The sequence below is a fragment of the Capra hircus genome, chromosome 9, assembly GCF_001704415.2.
Source record: "Capra hircus breed San Clemente chromosome 9, ASM170441v1, whole genome shotgun sequence".
Lineage (NCBI taxonomy): Eukaryota > Metazoa > Chordata > Mammalia > Artiodactyla > Bovidae > Capra > Capra hircus.
In genome coordinates, this window is record NC_030816.1 from 68,870,738 (window position 1) to 68,891,098 (window position 20,361).

Genomic DNA, 20,361 nt, shown 5'->3' on the forward strand with positions numbered 1-20,361 from the left:
GTTAGTTACAACCATAGATTCTTTACTTCTTCATTAACATTTGAGCTTGGAAACCAGACTTTATCTGGGTGGTGAGGGGGTAATTTCATAAGTCTGTGAACTCAATTAACTTCTTGTCTGTGTCAGTGTTTGGTGGGTGTGGCAGATTTAGAGTTCAGAGACTCATAGGAAGACTACATAGGGAGGGAGGTCATGAGAGGTTAAAGCAAGAATCACACTGAATTGGGGAATGAATGGGAGACCTTGGTGCCTCTTGTCTTTTCCTAGTTTTGTGTCATTGGGCAAATCAAGTAACCCTTTTGTTACTTTGCTCCCTTGTCTAGAAAGTGAAGAATCTTCGATAGGTGACGACACCTTTTGCTTGATAAAATCTTACTATGAATAGGCATTTTCTGTAATATATACTCTGAAAACTGAGTTCATGTGAAAGTGCTATTTGCGAAAGATCAAGTACAAATATCAGGGAATATATGATATTTTATAAAGGGGTGAATTTTGTGACCTCATGTATACTTGTTTAATTTTATAGTGAACCTTTGATATTTTGCATTACCTTTTTTTTTTTTCTTGAGCTTTGGTAGGAGTGAAAATTCATTCATTCCTACAGGGCCCCAATTCTGTTTATTTTAAAAAACGTCAGTCGTTAAAATTTTTTAAGATGGGGTAGGAAGCTTTGAAATGGGGACATTGATCTGAACAGAGTCTGTATATTCTGGGTTTAATTTTCTCATTTTGGGGGAGTCTGTGCCTTTTGTTAGTGAGAGAAGAAAAGTGATTAAAAAAATTTCCCAGTGTTATTCCATTTTATCCATTATTCTAATTTTACAGTGTTGCATTTTCCTTCTTAACATGTGGTTAGTGCTGTTAATCCTACTGCTGTTTTAAAACCAGAAATGTTGAACAGAAATGAAAGAACAACTGGGTCATCCTTCCTGCCTTTCCTCTTCCTCAATACATTTGAAATAAATCCTAGACCTTGGATAATTAATGTAGAAGTGATTTTATAGAGTGTAAATTTACCCAGAGTCTCCCTATATAAGGAGGCAGATCATGATTCAATTCAGCTAGAAAAACACATCAAGCTCTTCAGTAGACAGATGTTCAAATAATTGTATCACTGGTTTTCTCAAACTAGTTTCATCAAAACATTCCAGCACAGTGCAGTCTGATAGGACCTTTCTACCTAACACGTGTGAATTACGTTTTGTGACATCTCTTGTAGCGCAAAAATGTTTTTAAAAAGTGAAATAATTTGTTTTGTTTGACTTTCACAACTGCCATAACAAACCTGGTTTTCTGGTTTAGCTTATTTTATTCCAAAAGATCATTAATTACTATAACAGGAAAGTGGGGCACTTGGATGATGTAGCTCTAAGAACTGACTCCTGTTTGTCTGGCAAAGTCCTTGTGGCTCAGATGGTAAAGAGTCTGCAATGTGGGAGATCCGGGTTTAATCCCTGGGTTGAGAAGATCCTCTGGAGAAGGAAATGGCAACCCACTCCAATATTCTTGTCTGTAGAATTCCGTGGACAGAGGAGCCTGGTGAGCTATAGTCCATGGGGTTGCAAAGAGTCAGACATGACTGAGTGACTAACACACACATAAGCCTAAAGAATTTGATAATGATGAAATGTTCTGCAAACATTTCTCTGATTTTAATAGTGATAGATTGAAAAGTTAAAGTCAAGTGAGAGTAAGCAGCCAGAATGTTATATTTTATCCCTTCTAGAAAATTAATACAAGGATGGGATATTGATTTTGGCTTTAGATCAGTCATCTAAGAGTTGGATGTTCTATAGAAATAGAAAAGCTATAACTCTGGACCTCTAGGAGCAAAACAATTTTTTAAAAAGACAGTGTATGCTTTTCCTCTTTTAAGATGTAAACTGTGCTTTGTTTATTACTTTGATACTGGTCCAAACTATAATAATATCAATCTTAGAGGAGGGAGATTTAAATTTTGAGAACTGGTTTGAAAGGGCAAAGTGAATGGATGGTGAAATATCATCAGTGAATAAAAAAATATTTGAAGATTTTCAGCTTGCCTAGAACCTAAAATAAGTACCTCTTACCTATTTTCTGGATTTATAGTGACAATTTTCCATCTTAGGAATTTTATTTCCAGCTTAATTTCCTTTCTTGTTTATCACAAATTACCCTGACATGGAAATTGGAAGTGGCTGATGTTATTTCTTTGCCCACTTAAAATGGAAATGGCCAGGCAGAAGCACAGGCTAGATTTCCATTGCTCAGGTAGTTTGTCAGAAAAAAACTATTTTTTTTTTTTTTTTTTTAGTAATTTATTTAGTTTATGACCTGAATTAACAGGGCTAATTGAACTTGAACTGTGGTGTGAATGTTTTGTCTAGGTGTGATGTTGTATTATCTTTGTAATGATGGACAGTTTACTTCAGCAGTTGACATGGGTGATACATGTACATTATGTAATGTCACATTTGTATTTCTAATTTTCAGTGGATGTGGTGTGTTACAAAATTTTTCAAAATTGCATCATCTCTGGATCCTAAGTGATCTTTTGTCTTACATGCCATTTTTTCCCCTGTAGAGCTCTCATTACCCTGGATTTTGACAGCATATATTTACAAAGTTTTATTGCTCTCCTACTTAAATAATAAAGATGTTAAGCCCATCTTTTCAACATGCATGCCTTCCTCAGGATATAACATTTCTTTTGTAGATTTCCTATAATTTTCATAGTAATTTTATGACTTGATAGTATTTTATATTAAGGGAAAGACTATGATAAAGCCTGTTATTATATATAACTTATTTTTATGAACATTCTCTACCTCTCAAAAATATGAGACAAACAAAATTCTAAGATGTCACCAATAAACATAATTTTTTTTTTCTGATATGTTTCTAAAGTAGATAATCTTAGCACTGCATTGATATTTTGGCATTTCCTGGTCTATGTGTAATATTCCAGTAGGCTTGCTAATGCTTCTTGCTGAATCCTGCCTGCTGACTTCCTTTTCTGCACTCACCAGGTTGCTCCCAGCACTAGGGACTCTAGACATTTGTTTTGAAATTCCTATGACATGTGGTTTGGTCACCAAAGTCTCAATCTGTCTCCTCCTTTTCCTCTCTTTTTCCTGGTGACAGAGGGCCTACCTTCTGATGTCAGGGCCCCAGACAAATCCAAACACTTCATTTTATTTCTCAGACTCAGACTAGAAATTAGTAGAGCAGTAGGTTGCTAAGGACAGAAACACACATTCTGTAGAGAAGGCAGTGGCTGACACTCCACTGTTACGCTTTTTGTGATGGTCATCCCACTCCTGAACTGCTATTATAAGCTCCCCCTCTCGTTTTTATCAGAGAATTAAACATAATTATTTTTGAGAGCATCATTTTAATTTTTGTTGTGTAAAAAGGAACTTAAGAGAGTGATCAGTAAATATGATACTGCCTCATTTTCAATATGTTATAATGTTTACAGCAAATTGAAAACAAATTTTGTAACAATATCTAAAGTGTCTGCTTATTTTTTATGTCTACGTAGAAGGTCTTCCTACTGAAGAAGTAAAAAGTATTTTAGAGAAGGTATTATCGGAATGGAAGAATATATCACAGCGTTTGGAAGATCAGGCAAGAAAAATACAGCTGCAGGAAGATATTAATGCTTATTTCAAGCACCTTGATGAGCTTGAAAAGACCATAAAGACAAAAGAAGAGTGGGTAAAACACACTGCCTCTTCAGAATCTCCCCAGGAGTCCTTGCCGAGCTTGAAGGACTCCCATCAGGTAAAGACACAGCCATCCAGCATATGAAAGGACTCTATGTCCAGTTCTGTATTTAAAGAAGATGCTCACTATATAAGGAATCGAGAAAAATAGTACTGAAGAATAGAAACACAGAGAATGGACTTGTAGACACAAAGAGGGTAGGAAAGGGGCGAGTCGAGAGAGTGGCACTGACATATATACACTGCGGTGTGTAAAATAGCAAGTTCCCGGTGGCTCAGTTGGTAAAGAATCTGCCTGCAATGCGGGAGACCTGGGTTCAGTCCCTGGGTGGAGAAGATCCCCTGCAAGAGGGAATGGCAACTGACTCCAGTATTCTTGCCTGGAGAATCCCTGTGACAGAGAAACCTGGTGGGCTATCATCCACAGCGTCTCAAAGAGTCGGACACAACTCATCAACTAGCACTTTCGCTTGCACACAGTAGCTCCCTGAGTATAGAACAGGAAGCTCAGCTCGGTGCTCTGTGATGACCAAGGAGGATGGGGTGGGGTGAGTTGGAGGGAGGCTCACAAGGGAGGGGATACATGTATACATTAAAAAAAATAAAGAAGATGCCCCTTGTATCCCATGCTTTCGGTGAACTCTGCTCTGATTGACTTTCTGTGAGGATGTTCATCCTCAGCGAGTTGTGTGATCACATTTTCTCTTCGTAGCGGGAGTTGACAAACCTCCGAAGCCTCCACCCCAGAATTGAAATGCTGCGTGCAAGCTGCTCAGCCTTGAAGTCTCGGCCTTTTGCCCCAGACTTTGTCCAGCAGGATTTCGAGAGCTTGGTGGGCCGCTACCAAGCCGTGCAACAGGGTTTAGAAGAGCGCCACCAACAGCTCGAGAACGGTAAACCCACTCTCTTGCATTTTTCTATTAGATGATTCCACCATCTTGCTTTCTCAGTTTGACTTAACTTAAAAATTACTCCTAATATTTAAATCTGGAGAAGGAAATGGCAACGCACTCCAATATTCTTGCCTGGGAAATCCCATAGACAGAGGAGCCTGGTGGACGCAAAGAGCTGGACATGCCTGAAGTGACAGCGCAGGATGCGTTTAGACCTTTAGTTCACTTGCTTGCTTTACACCAGCCTCCCTGTATTTTCCTCTGTGCCCGCCACTCTTCCACTTCTTAATATTCAGACCATTTCCTGGATTCACACTTGTTCCTAAAAATGCAGACATCTTTCACATGCTAGTCAGACTGTGTTAATGGGATATAATGATTTTTAAAGAGTTTTTTTTTTTTTTTTTTTTTTAAGGGTGTTGTTTCTCCCTTTCACTGAAGGAGGCCAGCTGATATCATTACTAACAAGGCTAAAAAGAATGATTGCTTGCTCCTGTTTGCTCCAAATGGTTAAAGTTTTAGCAATACTGTCTCCTCTTTTCAAAGAAATAGTGTTCCTCTTTCAACGTCGGAAACATTTTGAAGAATTTTTACCTTTGGATTAGGACTGGTCTGGGAAAGTTAATTCCTGTAGATCTTTAAAACTCATTCCTCGTATATTATTTTCTCCTTGGTTTTTAAGTCAGGAATTGTGTTGTATTATGTAATACTATGGGGAAGGCATGCTGAAAAGCTACACATTTAACCATATCCTTCCTTGGGGCAATTGTAAGTTATGTAATGACGTTTAAGACTGTATGTGTGCGTGGCGAGCAGTTGTGTCTTCTTTCCTTTCTTTTGGAAAGGCATTTGGACACCATACTTCTGTTGACTGAACTCAGTTAATCTAGACCCTGAGGGGTTTGAGAGGACCTCCTTTTCAATTTGCCGTTACGAAATAGGCTTTTATTTTTGACAAGAGCAGTTTAAATGTTTATTTTTACCTTTAGAACAATTGGTAAATGTATTTATTTTTGTTTTTGATTGTGGTAACGTATACATAACATAAAACTTACCATTTTAACCATTTTAAAGTGTAGAGTTCAGGAATGTAAAATATATTCACATTGTCATGCAACCCAGCCCCAGTTTTTCCACTTTGTAAAACTGAAACTATATACCCGTTCAACAGCAGCTCTTCATTTCCTCCTCCCCCCGGCCCCTGGCAGCCACCATTCTACTCTCTGTTGCCGTGAGTTTGACTATTCTAGAAACCTCTCCTAAGTGGAATCAGACAGTTTTTCGTTTTTGTTGACGGGTTCCTTTCACTTATCCTCAGAGTTCCTTTTTGTGGGTTGGGTATGTCAGAATTTCCTTCCTTTTGGAGGCTGAATAGTATTCTGTTTTGTGTAGACCTCATGTTTTGCTTATCTATTCATTTGTAGATGGGCGTTTGGGTTGTTTCTACCCTTGGGCTATTGTGACTAATACTTCCTGGTTTCTTAACTTTTGCTGCTGGTTGGTCTCAGCTCTTTGTGGTTCATTTGAAGTGACTTCCTCCCCATTCTAGTGTTGCTTGTCTGTAAATTTGACATCAGTGGCTGAAGTAGCCATCCCTCCAGCTGGCTGGGGCAGCCATTATTCCTCAGGGTACCTGTGCACCTGGCTGTGGTGTTTTGTACAGCGTCCACCCCTCTGCGGATGTCGGCCTGTCTACACACTTGAACTTAGAGGATAACTGGCTGAGGGGATCTTTGTCTCCTTTTATTCTTTGTGTAGCTACTGGGGAGAAGGAGATTATATAAGACAAAAGGATCATTGTAGTACCGTCTTCAGAGAGACATTTCATCGTGATGAAATGAAGAAAAATGATGGTGGGTTACTTAATATTTCAAGCATCAACATCCGCAGGAATGAAGTCACCACTGTCTGACTCTCAGAAATGCCAGTAGAGTGATTTATTTGATCTTTAAGAGAGACCCTTTGTAATTTTAATTATGGAGTTTAACTTCTTGTGTAACAGAATTCACCTATTATATATGAAGATTAACAATAGATATAGCAATATTAATTTCCTAACAATAGTTTCTCAAAGTGAATACTTTTCCATAAACAGAACTGAAGAGCCGACCTGGACGTGCATATTTGGAATCATTGAAAACACTGACAGATCTGCTAAATGACTCTGAAAGTAAGGCCCAGATGTCTTTGAATGTCTTGAATGATCTTGCAAAGGTGGAGAAGGCCCTCCAAGAAAAAAAGGTAATATATGTTTTAGGTCTAAGTGGTCAAGGTTCATTTCTAACATATATATTTTGAAATGTTTTTTAAAAATGTATTCGTTTTGGTCAAAATTGATCAAACATTGCTTATATTTCTTGTAATTTGAGAGTTAATTACTATAATTTAAGATCTCAGATATAAGATAGTTATTAAATGTTTTTAATAGAATTTGCTAAGTCACTTCTGTTGTGTCCAACTCTTTGTGACCCCATGGGCCATAACCCGCCAGGCTTCTCTGTCCATGGGATTCTCCAGGCAAGAATACTGGAGCCGGTTGCCATTTCCTCCTCCAGGGATCTTCCTGACTCAGAGATCGAGCCTGTGGCTCTATGTCTCCTGCATTGGCAGGTGGGTTCTTTACCACTAGTGCCACCTGGGAAACCCTTTAATAGAATAAAAGCATATTTTCTCCTTCTGTTTGACTAGCTTAAAATTCTCAACTGGATAAATTATCTTTAATGAAATGAAGAATATCGATTGTGTTCTTCTTTTTCTGTGTTGAATGAAAATGCTTCCCTGGTCACTTAAAGCGTGTGCCTGCACTATTTCATCAGATATAACTGATTCACCATCAAGCCTTGCACATTGGGCCCTCATTGGGCCTGTTGTTCTGCTGGTTTTTAGTGCAGAGAATGTTGGGTTGGCCAAAAAGTTTGTTCAGATGTTCCATAAGATATTACAGGAAAACCCAAATGAACTTTTGGCCAACCCAGTATATTGTCTTGAAACCACACACAACTCATATAGGGAAAGCTATGACTTTTTTGATTATACTTATTGGTTTTTCATGGGACTTCCCTGGTGTTTCAGCACTAAAGAATCCGCCAGCAATGCAGGAGGTGCAGCAGACGTGGATTTGATCCCCCAGTCTGGAAGATCCTCTGGAGGAGGGAATGACAGGTCACTCCAGTGTTCTTCCCTGGGAAATCCCATGGCCACAAGGATTCAGTCCACGGGGTCTCAAAGAGTTGGACATGACTGAAGCGACTGGGCACATTCTTTTTTCATGAGTTTTTCACAATTATTTTTTGATCAAATTCTCTTTAAAAAGTGATTTTGACTGTTTATAATCATTATTATTGAATATATCTTCACAGATAGATTATTATGTGTATTTTTAATCTCGAACTCTGTTTTCCAGGCTCTTGATGAAATCCTGGTGAATCAAAAACCTACCTTACATAAACTTGCAGAAGAAACAAAGGCTTTGGAGAAAAATGTTTCTCCAGATATAGCAAAAACATTTAAGCAAGAATTTGATGATGTTCAAGGAAAGTGGAACAAACTGAAGGTCAAGGTTTCCAAAGATCTGCATTTGCTTGAAGAAATTACCCCCAAACTCAGAACTTTTGAGGTAAATCGAAAGGCCACTAGGAGGTTTAGTTTATTACAGAGTAAAGTAGTAATTGTCAGTAAATATCTATTATTTGAGCAGTTTGCATTCTTTCTGGTCCCATGTTTGTTAATGTACTTAAGATGGGATATAAAATTCCAACCAAAGACATACTTTTAATGGTGTTGGAAAACACATTTATCTCTTTTTGCCTGGCAAAAAAGCTTATTGGTAGCAGTAAACTGGACCTTGCAGATAAGAGAAAATTGCTTAAAATTGTCAAAATAATGTTTCAGAGATGAGCCTGCATGAAATAGCTGGTGGTTAGATTGCAGTGGAGACTCGGTTAGAGTGGTAGAAGTTGCCTGGATAGTAGCAGATAGCTGAGTTCTTGAAGATGATTTGTTAAGATTTCAGACATTTTTGGACCTTTGTAAAACCTGAACTAGGCTACTAACAACCAATATCAGATTGGGAAAGCAGGTGATTTGAGGGACATGAAAACTGGGCAAAGTGAAAGCCGACTCTTTGCTACCTCATGAACTATACAGTCCATGGAATTCTCCAGGCCAGAATATTGGAGTGGGTAGCCTTCTCCAGGGGATCTTCCCAACCCAGGGATCAAACCCAGGTCTCCTGCATTGCAGGCGGATTCTTTGCCAGCTGAGTTGCAAGGGAAGCCCAAGAATACTGGAGTGGGTAGCCTATCCACTCACCAGGGGATCTTCCTGACCCAAAAATCAAACAGGGGTCTCCTGCATTGCAGGCAGATTCTTTACCAACTGAGGTATTCAGAAGCAGGATCCTTTGTTCCATCTGAAAATGTTGGCAAATAGTTCCAGAGGAAAGGATAATGTGAGGATGTAAGGAGAAACTGGTCAAGGTCCATGTCAAATGGGACAGTCAGGATTTAATGTTTCACCCGCAAGGAGGATGAAGAAGGGAAGTAATGACGGTCGGGTAGAGAAAAGGATGAACTTCTCTACCTTCTCACCTGGTAGACAAGGTCGGGATGAAGGATGAACTGATTACAATCTCTTTGTAGCCCACTAGTGCCTCCTTGCTTCCTTTGTGGCTCAGCTGGTAAAGAATCTGTCTATAATGCAGGAGACCTGGCTTCGATCTCTGGGTTGGGAAGATCCCCTGGAGAAGGGAAAGGCTACCCACTCTAGTATTCTGGCTTGGAGAATTCCATGGGCTGTATAGTCCATGGGGTCATGAAGAGTCGGACAGGACTGAGGAATTTTCACTTTCACTTTCAGTGCCTGTTTACCTTGGTCTTTTGTGATTTATTTTCTCTACTGATGTATCCAAAGTATACTTCTCATATAGTGCCTGGCATAGAGAAGGCATGCAGTGATATTTTTCAGTGAATGAAATGAGATTAGTAATGTGAGATTTAGATGTGCACACACACACACACACACATATATATACTTGGAGATGTTTTTTATACCTACATATGAGAATTTTTATAAAAGTTGTTTCAAAGAAAGTGGAAATATTGAAATGAAGACAAAACTTATGAAAATGATGTTTTAAAAATTAAAATCAGAGCATGTGGTAGAAGCTGGTAAGCGATAAAGTCTAGGAAAGGATCCAGGGAGATGAGCAAGAGAGGGGATCACTGAAATATGACGGAAGCCGTTTGACACAGAAATCAATGGACAGATCCAAAGCATGACAGGAGAATAAGGATGGCAGGGGCTCTGTGTGTGTGTGGTTGTAGTGGTAAGAGTTAGTTTTCTCGAAGTATAAGCTGCAGTTCTACACTGAGATCTCGTTCAAACAAACCATTAATTTTGAAGAGGAATGTGTTTTTCTGTAGTTCAGTGTTTTTGGCTTATTTAAATTTGTGAGTGGATCCACTTCCCTTTGTGTGTGTGTGTGTGTGTGTGTGTGTTTGCGCGTGTGCGCACATGTTAGTAGCTCAGTAGAGTTAGACTTTTTGCAACCTCATTGCAGCCCTCCAGTCTCCTCTGTCCGTGCAATTCTCCAAGCAAGGATACTAGAGTGGGTAGCCCTTCCTTTCTCCCGGAGATCTTCCAGAACCAGGGATTGAACCCAGGTGCCTGCTTTGCAGGCGAATTCTTTCCTGTCTGAGCCACCAGTCTTCAGTTGTCATTCTTTCCAACATTAAAATCCACAATTACTCTTATTTGTGATTTAAAATTTTTGTTATGTTCCAAGTATTGGATTATCAGTGGTTCTCAACCATGGGTAAATTTCCCCCCAGAAGGACATTTTTTAATGTTTGGAGCATTTTTTGTTATCATAGCTATAGGGAAAGGGTGGGTTCTGTTGGAAACTTAGTGTGTAAAGGCCACGGTTACAGCTGATGCACAGGACAGCCCACACAACAGAAGAATTTTCTGGTCCAAATGTCATCAGGGCCAAGGTTGAGCAATGCTGGTTAAAGTATTTCCTATCTTTTCAAAAGATCATTGCTTTATTTTCATAAATTCCAAGATGTAGTTAGGAAAATTTATGAGTGAAGATTAACCTAAGGGTTAGTCTCTTCTGACTTCTTGATGTGTTATTTTAGGGTTAACTAAATGCATGCCAGTATTTTAATATGGAGTTTAAAGTGAATAAGTATTCCTCCAGAACACAAAAGCAAGTTCTGTCTTTGTTACTAATGTAGCAAATCCAGGTCAATTGGAGCATATGCCAACTTTTCTTTTTCTTAAGTTGTTCAGTCCTGTCTGACTCTCTGTGACCCCATGGACTGCAGCCTGCCAGGTTCCTCTATCCATGGAATTCTCCAGGCAAGAATACGGGCCTGAGTAGCCCTTCCATTCTCCAGGATCTTCTCAACATAGGGATCGAACCCAGATTTCCTGCATTGCAAGCAGATTCTTTACTGTCTGAGCTGCCAGGGAAACCCAGTTGGCGTGTACGCCAACTTTATTTCCATTAAGCACATGTGTCTGGATATTTAGACTTTTTGGTTGTTTTTTATTACATTAACAGATTTTAATGTGAATTACAAATTTTTAATTTACTTTTTGTGTCCTGACTATAAGACTGTTGGTGATGTCTGTATTCCCTAGTTATGCAGCTTCTTTATTGAAATATATATTTCTTCAATTCTGAAGAACATTTTGCTCCTATATTTGCTTTGAACTAATTGCTTGTTACTTAACTACCTACAGTTCACTTAGGAAAACTTTTACTTTTTTCCCTAAAGATAATTACAATAAATATTCATTTGCAGGTTAAAGTTGTTTTTCCTTTTTTACTGACCTGGTGTCTTTTTCTAGGCACCCAAGTTCTATTTTGTCTTTAAGGCATGAAGTACTGTAGGTTTTTGATTCAGTGCCAATTTATGATGATGTTTCTTGGGAACAAAGTTGTTGACTTGTTTACTTTTCAAATGCATTTTAAACTGTGTAAGAAATACATACATACTGTTCATTGAAGACATTGAGTAATAGAGACTGAGAATGAGCATCTTTCTTTCCCAATGAGCTTCCCTGGTGGCTCAAATGATAAAGAATCTGCCTGCAATGCAGGAGATCCAGGTTCAACCCCTCGGTTGGGAAGATCTCCTGCAGAAGGAATTGGCAACCCACTTTAGCACTCTTGTGTGAAGAATTCCGTGGACAGAAAAGCCTGACAGGCTACAGTTTATGGGATTGCAAAGAGTTGGTTGTGACTGAGCAACCAACTTTCACTTTTCTTCCCCAGTACCATTTCCTTTCCTGGGAGTAGCTAACAGTAACAGCGATCCTTGCTGGAGATAAACATACTCAAAGTAAGAAAGAAAAGTTCATGAATATGACTAATTTTAATCATTTTCCCCCCTTACTAACAGAACCAAGTGATACTGGGACTCCATGAGGGACTCCACTGATACTCCCAGTATTACTTGTATCCAAGTATCATGTCTATTTAAATAGACGGTACACAAATGCATGAATATGGATTAGAGTATCAATTTCACTACTCAAAATAATAATGCTTTTTATCGACACAGCACATTTAAACTTTGAGAGTGTTTTCAAAGCTGTGAACTTATAGTTTCCCTCCATCCCTACAATACTTGTAAGGTGATCTTGGTATCTTTTTATGTGCAAATTTTAGTTTTCTGTTATTCATTGGCAGATAGTGTTTTTCTTATATGCCTGCCTTTCCCATATCTACATGGCTGGTTTCTTTTATGTAGACAGTGGTGGGGCCGGCATTGTTATTCACAGTGTCATGTTCAAATATGTTTGTAAATTCTTCTTTAAATCTATTTTTTGCCAAATTAATGATCTCAATTCTTGTACTTAAGATGTATACTGGTGCTTAAAAAAAACTCTTACAGTAAGTCCTACCACTCTTTCCAGGAAGCAAAATATTTTAAAATATATGAAAAATTTCACTATTGATTTTACTGACATGAGTTTCTTATGAATTATGGGGATTAAATATTATAAAATCCTAAGACACTGCTATCACCAGCAGCAATATCTTTGAGTTCAGGGGCTGCAAGTGTATTTCCTGTGGTTTCCTTTACCCTGTTCAAGATCCCCTGTAGCACGTCATGGGCCTCCCAGGTGGCGCTTGTGGTAAAGAACCCGCCTGCCAATACAGGTGACTTAAGAGATGTGGGTTTGATCCTGGGTCAGGAAGATTCCCTGGAGGAAGGCATGGCAACCCACTCTAGTACACTTGCCTGGGAAATCCCATGGACAGAGGAGTCTTGTGGCTACAGTCTGTAGAGTCGCACGGGGTTGGACACAGCACCTCCAAGTCATGAAACTGTCCTCAAGGCCCACACAAACTCTCATATTTACCAGTATTTACCTCCTTCCTCTTTGAACCTTCTCTCTAGCCCCTTCCTTCTGTTTGCAGACTGTCATGTAACCTATTGCCCTGATAATCCCATTACCGTTTAAATCTGACTCTTGCTTTTGCAGCCTCTTCTCTCTTGGATTCACTGTCCGCACTAATACCAGAGCTGTGTTTCTGGAAAGCATCTGGTTGTATTTACCATGATAATACACAGTGCTCTTGCAAACATTTCGTATCTCCTGCCCTCTCCTTGCTCTCGAGCCCTGCCTGCATCTTCTCCTGTGAGCTGTGTCAGGTGCAGAGACAGTGTTGTGGGTCACAAAGAACACAGCGGACAGTTGCCCTTTTCCGGAAAAGTCACTCCTTTTTCTCGGTTCATCCTTAAAGAAGAAGCTGCTTCTACGGGCAGTCTTTGGTCTTATCCACCATCACACTCACAGCTAATTATTCCTTCCTCCACTACATGTTGTTTACACCTTTACAATTCTATCTCAGGCCACCTTTGATTAAGGCAGAGACCTGTATGGCTGTCCTTTGCCAGGGCGTGAGCTCTTTGAGCATAGAAACCTTGTCTGGCATAGAGCAGGCAAGTGGATGTGAACGCCTCTGCTTTGCAGGTGCCTGCAGGCATAATACGCGTTTGTACCTCTAGTGAGGTTGGATCTGTTATAAAGTCTAAATACCTGGGTGTCCTTGGCAGGCCACCCATGTAGTCACACCTCTCCCTTCAATTGATGAGCAAAGACACACACTGAACACTGTGTGTTCTTACCCGGAGCGCAGAAGGGAACATGCTGGAGCTCTGAAACAAGCAGAACCAGGTTTAGAAATTACTTTGGAACACATATCAGGGTAAAAACCCGATGGTAAACATTTTCTAAAAGTAATGTGCCGTCTAACTGATTCAATTCTTTCTAGGTAACACGTAACTGATACAATGATCTCATAGGTTTTTTTTTTTTTTTTTTCTTCTCCTCATTGTGAATGCGTTCTACTTTAATCCAGGAAATATTGGTGCTTCTTGGATCTAAAGTTAAGAATTCTATTGGTTTCAGATGAATAAATGCAGTAGCAGTGTCACTACTGGCCTTTTCTACTAAGTGAGGGAACACCGAGAGTGTTTTGAGATTAATGAATATAAATCAAAGGAAAGAGAAACATACTGCCTTAAGTTACTGTTTTAAATTTGGTTTCACAGCTCTTCTTGCCGATGTCTTGGGTTAGATATTGGCTATTTAACAAGCCATGGACATTCCAACAGATGGGGGAGGAACAAGATACAATGCCAAGAATTTTGCTGTAAATAAAATCTTGGGTGGTAGTTGTGTACCTTGGAATCTTACTGTCGTCCATCCAGAGATACCAGGCTTCAGATTTCCTCCATCCCTGGTTCAGGGGCTGGGGTGTGGGAGATGGACGTGTAGGCTTAATGGAATTGTTTTTGTGACCTCACATTCCTTTTCTGTGACCCAGCAGCAGGTGTTGCTCAGCCAAAGTGCTTACGAATCAGTGCTTTTGAGCTATGGTGGTCAGTGCAGCATTTTGACCCCTCCAAACTGAAATATTTGGTACTTTGGTTTTCATAACTTCCATATTAGTCATTTTATATTTCATTGAGAATTTATGATTATAAATAAGAATGAGAAATGGTTACCTTCAATTAGTATATATAGTGTGTTTCTGCCTGTGAAATAATAACATTCATTTTAGAAATTTACTTGGATTTAAACAATTTTTTTTTGTTATGCTTTAAAAGAACTGAAGATAGAACAGTGAAACTGTTCTTCACCCTCTAGTGAAGATAGAACATTAGAAACTGCCCCATTTAAGTATCTCTCTTTATCTATTCCTCTATTCATTCTGCAAGTGGATGGAGATGGTAAAAAAAAATTAAATACACATTAGTGTATATTAGAAACTCATAAAGGCATCAGCTGAGTGATTGTTAAATGGACAGAGAGACACTCTTCATGTGAGCTTTTTCACTTTCTTTGTAACCTCTTATCTGTACAGTTCACTTAAAGATGAGCAGATTTCAGTATTTTTTAAAAGCACAGGAAACATCTGCTACAAGTGGACTAAGACAATTCTTTTTCTTCTAGAGAAAGAGGAGATATTGGAAGGCTTCTCCATCTTTCACATTTACTTGCACACAAGTCGTGCTGTAGTGATCTTAGTGACCTAATAACCTTTCCCACATGGTACAGCCATAGGGTAGAGAGGCCTTGTGAAGCTGCTGTTTTCAGGCCTCTTTCTTTTGGGCCTTTTCTCATGTACTTAGGTTCCTTCTGCTGAGCTGAATTCAGCCAGGTCTGGTGAGAAAGCACAGGAGCCCTTTCATAAGCAGCAGCCCTTTCACACAGTCACTTTGAGCAGTTATAGGATGGAACTAGCATTGATGTTGACAGCAGGTGAGCACTTTACACTGATGCTTATGCATATATGTCCTCACGCTTGCTGCTGGTTCTGCAAAGTGTCTGTTGGGAACAGATACCAGAACCCAAAGTGGTAAGTCTTTTGTGGGTTTAACCTTGGTAATAAGGCACTTGATTTTGTAGGTCTGAGTAATAATAGCTAGCATTTACTGCAAACCTACTCTGTACCAGAGCCAGTCTAAACCGTCTCTGTTTTTCAGAATAGTCAGGCAAAGTAGTTGTTATTATTCCTGCTTTATAGGTAAGTTATGGAAGCTCCCAGAAGAGAAGCTGAGAAGTTTCTCAAGGTCTCGTGGCTGGTTAGGTGCTGAGCTAGGTATTCAGACCTTGGTCTTTCTTTTCAAAGGTCACGCTGCCTGTCTTAGAACTGAGAGTGGTCAGGATTACCTGCAGGACTTTTAGTAGTGAAAACAGCTTTTCAGATTCCTCTCTGTTCCCTTTGTTACCATTGGGATGATCCATTGGTCTCCATGGGTTGTCGGTGTCTGTTGCTTCCCTCTTCCTTTTTTCTCATGTTTAACTGTCCAAGGGGGCTTCCCAGGTGGCTCAGTGGTAGAGCCACAGGAGATGCTGGTTTGTCCCTGGGTCAGGAAGATCTGCTGGAGAAGGGCATGGTAACCCACCCTAGTATTCTTGCTTGGAGAATAATAGCATGGACAGAGGAGCTTGGCGGACTAAAGTCCATGGGATCTCAAAGAGTCCGACACATGACTGAGTGACTGAGCATGCACTCATGTAACTGTAAGAGGAGGAACGGGTGTGTGTGTGTGAATTGTGTGTGCTCACAAGGGTCTGTGTGTGTCTGAAGGAGGGAGAGAGGGAGGAGTTGATGGCACAGGACTTCCTTTTCTGTACCAATGGCAGGGATCACTCAGGCTGCTCACTTCAGTCAAGGCTGATTGTGGTTAAAACCTCCATATAAATTTCAAAAATTCTTGGCCCGGAAACTGTCAGTTTTCCTTACTCCAAACTCAATTTAATGAATTGCCCAGTTACACAGCTGTAATGCTGCCTTGAATTCTTAAAAAGTTCAGACTAGAAATTAACAGTGCAAGAAGTGGTAACAAATTAAGTGAACAGTTTAAAAAGGCTCTCATGAACTCTATAGATATATTTATACTTTGCTTTTGCACTTTTTATCTTTTGCACCCCCCCCCCCCCCACCCTGCCCTGACTATGTCTTCCTAAGCAGTCTTCTTGGATGAGACCCGTGAATGCTGAAGCCAGCCCAAAAGAAGAGAGATGTCACCGATTGAAAATATTATCAGAGTAGCATGGATGTATGAGAAGAGTGACAGAAATGGGCTAAAGAGCAGAGGGAAAGGAAGCTTGGGGAAAGAGCTCAGTGTGACTGAAAGGGCTTTCAAAGCTGTGCTTGGAACAAGGAGAATGAGAAATGCTTGCTCTGGGTGGTATAATATGAATAGAGGAGACAGAAAGGCTCGGCCACATAAGCCCTCTTTGCTTCCCATCTTCATCAGAGAATGACCTTGCGAGCTGGAAAGTGGAGAATGGTCATTACTGAGAGTGCATTAGAGCCTGAATTATGAGTTAGATGGAAAAACCATGCGATCTTTCTGATGCCTAAATCTACATCCCCAGTAATGTGGTGTTTTACCCATGATCTCAAGGTCGCATTATGCGACTTGTGAGGAAATTACCAGGACAATGGAAATGGGTAAATGTCTGAAATAAGGGGGAGATGAGTGAACGTCTTAAATAAGGGGGTACATTCTTTTCTAGAAGCTAAGGGACCTGCACTAAGCTTGATGTCAGTTCCTGGCAAAGCTGTAGATAAATGATTGACCAGAAACCTTACCTGTGCTAAGGAAGGAGTGTGGTGGTCCCCAAGAAACAGCATGGACACCACTCAGAAGCCTTGTCCAGACCTCATTTCTTTAAGTACTGTTTTCTTTTATTTATTTTTTGGAGGAGGATACTAGATTATTAGATATACAGATTCATGGTCTCACATTTCATGTGTGCTCATTTAGCTTAAATAGTGCTCACAGACTATCATTTTGGGTAAGGCTTGGTTTCAGTAAAGTATTTGGGAACATCCCTTAAAACCTAAGTGAAATGCTACTTAGATGCTATCCTATGTTTTGAAAACTAAGTTGAGAAGTTTGTTGGGTAATGAACGAGGTGATGTCCTCATGGGGGGATGCTCAGGAAGGCACTGTAATTGGCCTTATTTTTCACCTGGGAAAGAACCCCCAAACCCAACCAAACAACAACAACAAAAAAGAAACCCCAAGCCAACAGAAGAACAGTGCCTCACTGTCAGATTGCAGATAAGAGAAAGCTGGGAAGAGCAGCTGATAAGAAAGTGGAGAGACTAAAAATTCAAATCATTCTGTTGGTTTTGTATTATTTTATTGCTAAGTAGTATTGTTAAATATTGTTGATATTTGTAAATTTCAAGTTCTGAATTTATTACAGAAATTAATTAACTAATATAGGGTAGGGAAAATATCCTTTTGAGGTCATTATGGAAATTTGGGGGTTTTAGCTAACCATAATATTATGAATAATATATATCTATAAAAAATTTTGAAAAGGAAACAAAATGCAACTCTACAATAAGAAAAATAAAACAAAAAAAATTTAGATGACATTTTCGGAATGTACTATCTATATCTGAAATACCATTTAGGTTCCCTCTTTGTCATTCATTCCAGTATTTTAAGGATAAGAGTAATTGGTTCTTGGTGGCATATTTTAAATACGTTAAAAATTTGATGTAATTACCGGAGCATGTTGATCGGGGTGTTGAGAACAGTATCTGAGTATCATGTTCCAGAGACATTATGGCATGAATTGTGAGTTTATAACCACTAAAAGACTAAGGGGAGACATAGTGGCTGCTTTCCAGTCTGAAGGTTATTTTTGAGTAAGATAGTTAATTTATCTCCATTCGTAGGGAGGAACAAGAAACACATAATTGAGGAAGGTACAAGGAAAGAAACCAGTCATGCTGACCAATGATGAATGGGCACCTGGAAAGAAATGACCATCACTTTAATGTAGTTTTGGAGCTGAAGTTGGACCTAGTTATTTGCATTCCTTAAGGTCCAATTCCAATGTTACTACCTCTCTGAAGTCTCATTCTTTCTGCAAAATGTTTGCTTTCTCATTTCCCCAGCACCACACACAGGAACTGGGTAACAGTGGGTGCTTAGTAAGTGCTGGCTGAAGGAATGGAGCTGGGTAGTGGACCATATTGGGTTCTTAGATAACAAAGCATCCAATAACAGAACTAAGAACAGTCTACTGTATTCTCTCCATTGTGCTGTTTTTCAAATCCTGCTTTGAGTAGCTAACTTAAGGAGAAAATAGTTCTAAATTATATAAGAATGAAAGATTTTTTAAGCTGATTATGCCTAGAAAAGCATTTCTCCCTTTAATTTGAATTTTTAATCATAGATATAGCTCATATTAAGCAAGATAGCTTTGTTCACTGGAGAACATTTTGAAATTTTTAGAATGATCACTAAGATAACATCTCATGAGGATTTTAGGCGACAATGAAGGAAATAATTATTTTCAATGTTGGAAGTTTTTTTTTTAAAAAAAGAAATAAAATAAATGAAAATGATGCTATCAAAGTTTTGAAAAGTTGCCTTTTCTCCTCTAGCAATAGATCTTGAGATGTAGTAGGTTGAATGTCACCGAGTAATATCCCCCTTTGTTATTGTGTTCGATCTAGGCTGATTCGAAAGTCATTGAGAAGTGGATGGATGGTGTGAAAGACTTCTTAATGAAAGAGCAGGCTGTCCAAGGAGATGCTGAAGGGCTACAAAGACAGCTTGACCAGTGCTCTGTGAGTTCTGCTGATCTGGGGAATCTGCTGTAATAAATAAAATTTTCTTCTTCCTTTTTATTATTTGCTGCTTTTATTAAAATTGTAAGAATATGGCATGACAATAAACCTAGATAAAATATGTTTCAATATAAACCTGTTTTTTGACTTTATAGCTAGTCAAAGAATGACATAATTCACATTTCTATTTTTGGCTGTGATTATAAAGTTTAAAAAACATTATTTATTTTATATTGGAACATAGTTGCAGATGTACAGCAAAGTGATTCAGTTATATATGTATCTATTTCTTTTTCAGATTCTTTTCACACACAGGTTATTAAAGAATAAATTTTGGATGGAGAACACAAGAGCAATTTTAGTTCATTAGTAGCTGCTGTTTTACGTTGCAGTGACAGTCTTAGTGTCATCCAATTGTATATCACTCTTACTGTACTTATGGTGAGACTTTAAGAAAAACGCTGTTTACAAATGAAGTTTGCCAGTAGCACTTCATGCATTTTATATTTGGTGGAATCATTAGGCTTCTGTAAATTAATTAAAAGTACTCTTCCCTGCTGAAAGTGAAGTATTTGCAGTCTAATTTGGCAGATGGCTATTTGAATCACCCAGGTGAAATGAATTTCTTAAGACACAGTATTTCGTAAGTCGTTAAACGTTTTCACTCCCAAGCAGTCTGTTCTTAAAATATTTGCAGGGATAGAGGCAGACAGACTATAATAATGGCATCCACTTATGTCGGAATGGACTCAACAAGGGCTTGTTTTACGTGTTCAGGCATTTGTTAATGAAATAGAAACAATCGAATCATCTCTGAAAGACATGAAAGAAATAGAGGCTAACCTCCGAAGCTGTCCAGCTGCTGGAATCAAAGCCTGGATGCAAACAAAGCTAGTTGACTGCCAATCACAACTGGAGAAATTTAGCAAGGAGGTAAGTTTTTCAGCTTAACCTGCATGTGAATTTCAAGAGGTAGATAATGGCTTCTCTTAACTGAATAATTTTATATCCCATCCAGACTGAAAACCAGTGATCTAGAATAACTATAGCATGGGTGGCAGGTTGGGGCAAGAATTGGATAACTTTTTAAATGAAGGGTGGGTACTGTTGTCCACTCTGCCCC

At 39.1% G+C, this 20,361-nt stretch overlaps 1 protein-coding gene across 8 annotated transcripts in view; it reads left to right on the forward strand.

Moving 5' to 3' along the window:
• The window catches only part of UTRN (utrophin), a 556,454-nt gene that overhangs the window by 170,077 nt on the left and 366,016 nt on the right, over positions 1–20,361 (forward strand). For all 8 annotated transcript variants that reach the window (XM_013966586.2, XM_018053300.1, XM_018053301.1 and 5 more), the window contains 6 exons: positions 3,527–3,768; positions 4,423–4,603; positions 6,699–6,844; positions 8,007–8,219; positions 19,125–19,238; positions 20,016–20,171. In XM_013966586.2, coding sequence (XP_013822040.2) covers positions 3,527–3,768; positions 4,423–4,603; positions 6,699–6,844; positions 8,007–8,219; positions 19,125–19,238; positions 20,016–20,171 — 1,052 coding nt within the window. The remainder of the gene's footprint in view (positions 1–3,526; positions 3,769–4,422; positions 4,604–6,698; positions 6,845–8,006; positions 8,220–19,124; positions 19,239–20,015; positions 20,172–20,361) is intronic.